Here is a 10623-nt window from a genome sequence, read left to right as displayed (position 1 = left end):
TTGGAGAAGATAAGTTTTACTAGTGACCAGAATTGAGAGAGGAAAGAGAATTAGCTTCGGCTGCAAGGCCAGTACCAAGGAGCTTCTGCAGTACCGATAAATTCCCAAAACGAGTGTTTATGTTGTCTCCTCGGAAGCTGAATTATAGCCTAATCACAAGGCGTTCATATGATTCTGTTTTTTTTTTTTTTTTTTTTTGCTCTGGACATGCACACAACATTAGACCAGTGGTTTCAAGCATAATAGCCTACATGCAACCCTACTTTCTGCGTTCGTAATAATACAAAATATTTCCTTGAAGTGCATGCTATTTCAAGGGAGTTCTACCCGACTCCATGTACAAGTTGGCTAAAAAAAAAAAAAAAAAAAACCACACACACACAAATAAAAACAGAGTAAACTTATACTTCACTCGCAATCCCATCATCATTAATCCATGAGAGCGCTTGAAATAGTTAGATTCCATAACTTTAAAAAAAAAATCTTATTAAGAATTTCAGTGAAACTGTTATACCATTATGTTTATATTGGAGTATTTCAAACCATTCACTGTAAAGTCAAGTTCAAGACAGTGTGTCATGGTACTGTATACCGTATAAGAGGCCTCCAATGTGCCCCCCCCCCCCGCCCTTCTCCCTTCCACTAACCAATTCTGAAGAGGTTTGACAGAAATTCCAAATGTTACATTTTTGCAGTATTTTGTATTTTTTGGCGAAAAAAAAAAGATACACAACATTGCAGGCATCATTAAAACTACAGTTTTTCCAAATTGTATTACTACACATGTCTATATAAAAAAAGGGGGAAAATATTGCTTTTTTCACCAAAAATATGCCTTTTCAGCCCTCAGGGTACCAATTTATACTGCTCTTGGCAGCTTTAATTGCCTCGCGACCGAACTACCCACGTACATCCAGGGCGCGCATCCACTCTGCGCATCAACTCTGAGGATTTTGTTGATCCCAGACCTATGGGGCGCCAAGTGTCGCATGGCCTATTTCGTTACGAAATCAGTCATTCCGTTGACGAAATAAGCATTTCGTTAATGAAAAGTTAATTTCGTTAATGAAATGTTTCATTACGAAACCAGTCATTTCGTTGACGAAATGACCATTTCGTTAACGAAATAGGCCATGCGACACTTGGCGCTCCATACCAGACTGGCGATGAGCACGCCGAGCCTCTCAGCTGGTAAGGATCACAGGTAAGAGTTCTGTGGTAAGGATACGCTCCGGGTTATAAAGGATACGGACGGACTCCCGCACGTGGGTTTGTTTACTTGTGTCGTGAAATCAGTGCTGCGTGAAATTACCATTATTTTGATTTGATGGAGCACACCTACTGACTTGGCCTGGTAAGGTTGAGGCCTTTTATCATATTTTCTAGCTGATGGAACAGAACAAGCTAATGCCCGTAATGGTGTTCATTTATAGTAGGCCTAGATCTAGTGCTAGTGGATCACGGACCACTCCTACACTGCCAGCTCAAGAGCTGCTGTGTAGGCTAGGCCTACATGTGGTGTAATTTAATACCGTACGTTAAACTTAAAGCTTTAAATTTTTACAGGTGAAGTGGAGTTGGAGTTGTATTTTTACATGTCTGGTAGGCTATTGCTGGTGTTAGTAGTCAGTAATTTAGTAACTGTTAGTTAGCAGTTCACTAGTTCCTGTGTACAAGGAGCGCCCGGGGTTACAGCGGGGGTGCAGTACTGAAACTGTACGATCGTAATGAAGTATTGCTGTTCATTTTTATGACATTCTTTGACACATACCGCCCCGGTAGTCAATCGTACAATGAATGTGTAGTAGGAAGCCATTTTGGCTCACGCTCACTGTGGTAAACTATTATAGTAGTAGAAATTTCTATACACAGCCCAGTCGCTGTTGTCACACAGCACAGCGTAAGGATATAACGGCGTCTGGTCGGGCTAGCTCAGTGGTAGTGGTGTTAAATGTGATCGTGAGCTGAGCGAGGGTCCCTGGAGCTGCAATAGCAGTACTGCCAGTAGACTAGCTGGACCATGCCAAAGACCCGACGCTGTGCCAACCCCATGCGACATTACAGACACATGGCAGGACATAACTTAGACAGAAAGATCCGTCTGTCTGGAGGAGTCTTTTATATTTTTGACGTTATCGCTCTCCTCCATAATAGACGGTATAAGGAGGGGATCCGTGAAGCCTGACGTAGTCTCCGCAGAACATTCCCCGACGACCAGATACAGAGCGATCTTTCGGTCAAGACTTAACTATACACAGCCCAGTCGCTGTAAGTGTAAGTAGCGCGACAGCGTACTAACAGCGTCTGGTCAGGCTAGGCAGGACTGTGTAAGATACAGTGCAGTGCCAGTGGTAGTGATCAGCCCGAACGCGAAGCCCACAGTGTAGACAGTGGAGCACTCCGGGTTCACCAATGTTCACAGTGGTAGTTAATCCTCATTTTAGTTAGTCTAGAGGTCTAGAGTCACACGCCTCAGGTCTTGTCGCAGGGGACCTCAAAGCTGTGTGGCAACAAATTACAGCAGTTGAATACCTCTGTGTAGCCAAATAGCCAATAATAGGGAAAGACTTCCATATGCCCCCCCCCCCCCCCATCTCTACAAATGTTGCTGTACCATTTGATGCTACCATGCCCTCGCTAATAGTAACTTTTGTCTTTTTGATAATACAGACGGATGCAAGTATGCATGCACATTTGGCAAGTAGTGGGGCCAGGCCTGAGGTATGGACGGGGGACATATAGTCTAGACGAAAAAAAAAAATCTGTCTGTCTGGAGGAATTTTAAAACATTTTAAAACTTTTAACGGTTCTCCGGAGGAAACAGACAGAAGCCTGTGATATGTACATCGCTGTAGGGCGATGCCCCTATGGTACCTTATTGACATTAAAAGAGTGAGGTATGACCTCACCCTCCTCAATTAAGTCGGCGAATTTAAACTTACTGGTAGGGCCTACAAAGTAAAATTTAACATCTCATGAATACAGTGCGCCCACCGCTGTTCGATATACAAAAGATTTGGGTGTAGTTTTCATGGAAAAAGACACAGAGTTACCACCATGCACCAGCTTGTTGACGCGGTAATTACTCCCTGACAACACACAAGAGTATAGAAGCACTATGTGCTTCAGTACTCTTTGATGATAACTGATCGCTGGCCAATTGGTTTCCATGCTTGAGCACTCCCCCTACATCAAGTATTGGGTAGAGGACCTTTAGCCTGTATGAGAGAGGGATTCCATGTTGAAGCCAGATGTAGCATCCACAGAACTAACCCCGTCGCGGGGCGCTGTAACACAGTAACATATTTGTCCGTATGGGGTCACTGCTGCGGTTACCACAGAACATGTCCCTGGCGCTAAATGCAGACTGATCTTGACCTATTGTAAGTCTCGCCCTAAATGGTGGCACGACATTCGCTTCTGCTACGATTGCTCCAGTCCTATTTTCTCCAAGGGCTTTGGGTTAGGGTTAGGGTTGTGATTGGGTTTATTTTGATGTGAGGATTAGGTTTAGGGTTAAGGCCAATAGGGGTATGTTTGTGGGTAGAATTTATTACTAAATGTGCAGATATTTCATGGGAGCAATTGTCGCAGGAGCGAATGTCATGGAACCACCCTAAGTAGAAGTAGACAGACCCACAAAGTTGGATACAAAGTAATACATAATTTTTTAACAGACATGCTGCGTTGCATGCAGCAACTTTTGGTTACTCTCCGCCCAGGGCTCTGTGCGAGGTCCATTGGTAGAGTGATGGCAACATGTGGTACGCAGCAAACCAGCGAGGCAGCCCAGGGTCCTGACCCCAGCGTCTTCCGTCTGATGTCGTGGAACATTGATGGCCTCGACGAAAGGGACGCTCAAGTTCGTGTCCTGGCAGTGTGCGACACTATCCTCCGGTAAGGACCAATGTTTGCGTTTCCTGGGATGCCAAAGAGGTAGACAGGACCATACTAATGACTTGACCAATTATCGCAGGCCTATAAGTATTTGGATAATTCAGGAAAGAAAAGAAAAAGAGAGACTTCAGGTTCTCATCACATTGGCAAGATTAATGTGTGTAGGACTATTTTTGAAGAGGGCATTTTTTACCTCAAAGTCTTGGAATTTTCATCACTCCTGACCTCACAAAGCCTCATAAGTATCTCTTTTGATTCAGAAGAAGTTTGAGATTTGATGATTTTGTCATTATGAAAAGAAGACATTTCCAGAAGAACCCTGTATCACAATAGTTTATAAAATTATACAGTATTTTGTGCCTTGAGCTGCTGTCTCTGTACAATGAATGATTCAAACTTCTCTGTTCAAAACAATAGAATAAATTGGTATCATATCAAGTAAAGAGAAAATTATGAAAGGACTAAGATTATTAGAAGCAAGCATTATGACAGATGGAAACCTCAAAATATTTACAGCAACGTGCGACAGCAATCTCATCTTACCAGAATGGATTCTTTTTAAATTTATTTGTTTTTATTCGGTACATGCTGAATGTAAGATATTTCCAAGTGTGGCCTGCCTTCCACATCAATAACTCTTGCTACATCATCTACTGGTGCAGTGTTTCTTGATAAGATTTGATCAAGAACTTTCCTTGTTTTGCATACTTGACCCAGGGCTTGACACCAACATTTCTCTCTGGCAGTCAGTTTGGGCCACTAAAATCTTTGAATTTGAAATTTTGTTGGACCAAAAAAGGAATGTAGTGGCCTCAAATAACAGGAAAAATTCATAGAATTTCATTTTTTTTTTCATGTTAGCTGTTTGATTGGCCCATCAATGACCTTTTTGGAAATTTGGTGGCCGAACATCTTTTTTTTTTTTGGGGGGGGGGGGGGGGGTGGCATAAGGCAAACAGGCTTCCAGACTACTGCTAGTGTCAAGCCCTGCTCGACCTCTCACTCCTGATGTAGTCTTCCTTCAAGAGGTTTAAGGAGATTTTACCAATCACTCTCCTCAGTCCGCATACTTGACCCCTCCCCCAGACTCGCTCCTGTTATATTCTTCCTTCATTACTATTCGCTTTTCTCATTTTGCATACTTGGCCCCTCCCCTGGATTCGCTTAAGATGTTGTCTTTCTTCAAGAGGTTTAAGGAGATTTTACCAATCACTTCTCTTGTTTTGCATACTTGATTCCTTCACCAGACTCGCTCCTGATGTAGTCTTCCTTCAAGAGGTAGTTGCTTTCTCCCAGCTGGTTTTGGCGGCTAAGCTCTCATCCAAGTACGACATCATCCCCGCTGGACAAATGTACTATGTGTGCACCCTCGTCAGGAAATTGCCAGAGTGCCGAGTTACCAGCCGGGAAATCATCCCTTTCCCGAACACCAAGATGATGCGAAATCTTCTGAAAGTGAAGGTAAGCTGCGGGGTATTTAGAATTTGAGGTCATGAAGAACTTTAAAGTTTGTGTGTTACATTCACTCTGTGAAGGTCATTGTCTAGGTAGTAGGGCATGTTTGACTTCAATTACTAGATCAAAATAAGTCAAACGGAATGGTAGGAAGTTTCATCAAATTCAGACCCAAAGATGAGAAAGTCATAGAATTTTAAAACTTTCACCTGTTTTCATTAATCAGTATCAATAGTAGCTGCATCGTCAAGCTCAGATTGGCAGACGTGATGGAATAACCTCACAAGTCTCATATTGAACTGAATGTAAATCTTCACTGAATCACTGAGAATCTGGATTGATTCCATTAGATTATCGCACTCTTTGCAATAACCTACCAAGGTTCACTTTTAGGTGAAAGGACATGACAAAAGTACTGTAGTACTTTTGTATTAAAAAAAAAACATTTGGAGAGTGACAAGGCGATGATGTCATGACTTCTTCCAATTTGAAAGTGACCCGCTACAACAAAATGGTCATAAAGTCGCGCACGGTCAAAGCCGTGAAAATCGAGTTTGAAGTCAGAGCGTCAAAATTGGTCAAAACTTACGATTTTCTGAATTTGACATATTATTAGAGTCTGACATGTCTTCTATCGTCTGTCGAAATTTTGAAGCAAAATGATGAAAGGAAAGACCAAAAAATAGCATTTTTCTGGGCCATGTTTTTTGGCGTTTCAACGAAGCAGAAACAGGTTCAAACATTTGGATTGAGCGCACACAGATAGGCTCCGCCCCTAACAACGACCAGAGTGATCTCATTGGTCAGTTTGCTGCTTGCCGCTAACCGAAGCGTTAAGCTCGCACACTGCCCAGTCGACTGGTGCGTGCTGGCAGGGGTGCGCTATGCCCAGCCGCTTCTCCTGGCATCCTGGTCACTGATTGGTCGGTGAGGAGACCACCGACGCTGTGTTTGAATGAGCATTTCGGGGTTGCTAGGGCTTACCTTCTATTGTCCAGAGGTGAATACTGACTTGCGTGTCCCTTGATCGTGATTGCGTCGCAAGGAGATCTTTTAGGGCTTTTTTCTCGAAACAGTGATTTCCCAGACGTCTCGACATGCTCTCTTTTAAACATCGATATCTCCACAGCCGATTATTTTTTAGAAGATGTGTTATACATCAATTTAAAGCAGAAAGATTAGGGAATTGTGTCATGCAATTTTCAAATAATCGGCCTCACCCGACTTTAGGACTATTTTGTTGTAGCGGGTCACATATGGTTGAACCAGAACCAGGAGGGCTTTATCGCATTGGGGGGGGGGGGGGGGGAGGGGTTATTATTGTGATCATGTTGTAGAGCGCTATCTCCTCTACATTGTGGTGCCAATTTTCAGTTATTTTCACTTTCAACAACATGTTAAAAATGAGAAATCACATGGGGTCTGTTTTTTCCCTATATTTGGACAATGCTTATAAATCTACCCACTTTTGCTTAGATAAAATTATTTCATGAAAATTGATCTTTTCAGTTTTATTTATGCTCAAATGTTAGAACGCAATAATGCCCTTGTGGTTCTCAGCTGATAATGAATGAAAGTTCCTTTACTTTCGTTATCTTCTGTCCAACTTTGATGAATCATCTATCATTTTTTTTCCTCCAATTTTTCTGTTTGCATTTTAAAAAATGTGGTTTGGCATTGTCCCTTAACCCGTTGAGGACAAGTCTTGAGTATACTTGGGCAAATGTTTAAGGGAAATGCTTGTTGTAGCAAACTCAGCCCATCCTCAATGGGTTAAGCCTTCTCCCTAAGAGTGGCCCAGCAGTATAGGCATGCTTCGTCTCTGAGCAGGGGGAAATATAATGGCAGGGTACCCTGTCATACAGCAATGCTTGCACCGATGAGGTTTCTGCCTGTGTGTAACTAAGGTCATATAATATTATTTTCATCATCACTATGATTGTGTTTTTTTAAGTACTTTAATCATCTCTGTTATTCTAAATGTTAATGTTTCCATTGTTATGGCCGATGGGTATCGTGTTAATATTGTTATGAGTTTTGTTTTTTCTGTTGCCATTATCATCACCATTCTTTCAGTGGAAATGGTTGATATTTTGCAGGCAAGCTTATCTGCAAGTTAGTGTAAAGGTGATCACTTCAAATTCTGTCTTCACTTATGTAAGGAATTCTGTGTAAACTTTACTGATACCACTTCTGCCCCCCCCCCCCCAAAAAAAAAAAACACTCCAAAAAGATATTTGGTAAAGTTAAGTTATAACTTAATGCTTCCATGCAGGCATCGTATAGGGGCATATACCTCTCTCTGATGAATACCCACCTTGAGAGCACGGGACCAGAGGCCAGCCAGCGGAAAGTCCAGTTGAAGAGCGCCCTCACAGAGATGCAAGAAGAAGACGGAGACAGGGTCGTGATCTTTGGAGGGGACACAAATCTACGCGACAAAGAGGTCAGACAGTGTCATTTTTTTGTTGTTGTTTATGTAAATAATATTCTTGTGAGTGTTAAATCACAAGAAAAGTTACGTTCACACGCAGTTGCCAAACTTGAAGTTTAGGTCGAAAACTTAACCTTCTATGATTAGCTCCACTCGTGAATTCATGACGCGGGTCCACATGTGCACCTAAACTTTATGACACGACTTATGAGCGAATCCCGCGCAATGATTATACCGGAAGTGCAGAGTCTTTGCTATGACCTCATGCCCATACAAAATAGCGCAGCTGGAGGTTGACCCAGAAGCAAACAAGAAGTGAGGTTCAAGCTAACTCTTACACTCGTTGATTATTGTGTCCACATGGAGCGAAACTACGGAGTGGGGATCCCCCGTGGCTCGTGGATAGAGCGTAAACTCTAGGATGTCTCTTGGTTGTAATCATCGACTAAATTTTAAGATTGCTAACTTTTGAGTGCGTCCACACGGCGCTAAACTACAAGGTAATCATCGAGAGTTAAGTTTTCGACCTAAACTTAAAGTTTAGGAACAGCGTGTGAACCTAAAGTAAAGAGAAGTATGAATGAAGATGAAACCTTGGGGGAGATTCCTAATTAGGTGGTCTGTAGTCTGACCCAAATTTCTGTTCCCTTTTCATAGTCTCATGTCAGGCCATTTGTCATCCACTGGGTCAAATATCTTACTTAGCCTTGAAAAAAAAAAAATATGGAAAAGCAATCCATATCTTTTGCCTGGGTTGTGAAAATCAAGCAAAGCTACTAACTGCCTTGCGTATTTGCTTTCTCAAACCTCAACAGGGGCTATGAATTTTCAGTTGAAGAGATTTCTCTTGCACCCCTGGCTGTAATTATCTTTTGTAAGGATTTGACTAAATGCTGGTGACTCCAAGGATCAATATTTGATGATAGGCAGTGTACAAAATGTAAATCTGAGATTTAAAAAAAAAAAAACAGAAAGGAGATGCTCCTGAAAGTCAACCCCAATCAAAACCACGTATTGACCATACATCCAACAAAATGGATGTAATGACCCTCCGTGAACAGGTGTCAAACAGGATACAGTGGAAACTCAGTATAATGAGATCCCTGGGATCAAGATAATTTGTTCCCCATGTCAAAACCACATACTGACTATTCATCCAACAAGATGGGTGTAAATCTCCTCCCTGAACAAGTGTTAAACATTATTGAGTGGAAACTCAGTATAACGAGATTCTCGGGACCAAGACAATTTGTTCTTTATAGCAGGTATTTTGTTATATCAGTAGTCAATAGATAATACAAAGTTCATTGGGACTGGATATATTATTTTGTTACATCAGGTATTTTGTTTTATCAGATCTCTTTATATCGAGTTTCCACTGTATTTGGATAACTTTCTTTCAGAGATATCCATAATTCTACACACTTTTATATCTTTGCCTTGTTATGAAAGAGATGCCAGAGAAGAGAGATGCAGTCATTCCTGTTGCTATGGCAACACAATGGGCATAGACAAAATGAGAGCAAAGTACTGTTATCCTTCAAGTATTGTCATTGTTGCAGTAACTCTTGTGTAGCATGTCCTTCATCTGGTTTGTGTTGTATATTTGTAGTTTTGTAACTGAGATGTTGTTTGATGTTTGTGTGGAAGGTCGCGAGTATTGGCGGCATTCCCGCAGGAGTAGCAGACCTGTGGGAGGTGTGTGGGAGTGATTCTCGCTCCAAGTACACGTGGGACACTGCGGAGAATGACAACCTGAGCTGGGGGGAGGGGCGATCGCGGCCGAAGCTTCGCTTCGATCGGCTCTACCAGAGACCCGCGGCAGGTCACGCCGGCAACCTTGCAATTCGCTCATTCCAGCTTGTCGGGAAGACCAGGCTGCCCTCATGTGGCAGGTTCCCCAGTGACCACTGGGGGATCGTGTGCGACTTTGACATGATTCCTGCAGAATTCTGAAGGGAGTTCTTTTGTGAGGACTAAAGCAGGTGTGATCAGGGAAGAAACATTTTATGATGCTGTGATTCCAGTGAATTTTCATGTTGAGTGTCTTCAGTCATAGTACAGTATGTCTTTGCGGTCTGACTACAGGAGGAGTCAAATCATGCCATTGAGATGTATTTTTAAACGTTAATGGCGCATCTTGATTGGATGGTGTTAGCAAGAACATTTCGTTCTCTATTGACTTGTCCTGTCCTTCCATTTGTTGTTATACTGTAAAACAAGACCTGTCAATCATGTATTGAAAAATGTGAAAAAGGAAAAACTCTCCAGGCATGGCATACATGGTACATGTGCTTCCTCATATGGGATTTCCCCCCCCCCTTTTTTTTTGGTTGTTGTAACAAGTAAAGTTTTGTAACTGAAGGCTTGTGGTTGATGCTGCACTTCTGCAGCCCTCCATTGTTCACATTGTTCAATTTACACAGACTACACTTTCTGTGATGTGACACCCAAGACAGTCCTAAAAAGACAAGGGCAATTCTAGCCCGTGCTGTTGCTTGATGATGTGACCAATTCTCTGCAGTTTTCATACCGATACTGTGATACATTGTACAAGTAGATCTTTGAAAAAAGGAAGTGAGTAGGGATGGTGATTTCTCTGCAGTCACGCCAGAGTTCTGCAAACCTTGTTTTTTTTTTTTTTTTTTTTTTTTTTTTTTTGTAAATTCATGAAGCTTTGGCAGATTTTGCGAGGAGCAGTAATTTGCAAAAAGGAAGATGAATTCAAAAGTTGTGTGTGTGTGTGTGTGTGTGTGTACACTGCATTGAATGCCAGTGGTATTTGAAGAAAATTTCATGCTGCAAAAAAAAGCTTGCAGAACCAATTTGCGAAAGTT

At 42.0% G+C, this 10623-nt stretch overlaps 1 protein-coding gene across 1 annotated transcript; it reads left to right on the top strand.

Moving 5' to 3' along the window:
- The first annotated feature begins 3610 nt into the window (after positions 1–3610).
- Positions 3611–10095, top strand: LOC139729065 (tyrosyl-DNA phosphodiesterase 2-like). Its single transcript, XM_071639991.1, has 4 exons — positions 3611–3897; positions 5145–5358; positions 7628–7798; positions 9437–10095. The coding sequence occupies exons 1-4, from the start codon at positions 3680–3682 to the stop codon at positions 9740–9742; spliced, it is 909 nt and encodes a 302-aa protein (XP_071496092.1). The 5' UTR covers positions 3611–3679; the 3' UTR covers positions 9743–10095.
- The last annotated feature ends 528 nt before the right edge of the window (positions 10096–10623 follow it).

The sequence above is a fragment of the Diadema antillarum genome, unplaced genomic scaffold (assembly GCF_040938485.1).
Source record: "Diadema antillarum isolate AM-2024a unplaced genomic scaffold, OU_Dant_1.0 seq00000217_RagTag, whole genome shotgun sequence".
NCBI classification, from domain to species: Eukaryota; Metazoa; Echinodermata; class Echinoidea; order Diadematoida; family Diadematidae; genus Diadema; species Diadema antillarum.
This window is presented reverse-complemented; position numbering and strand designations above follow the sequence as displayed.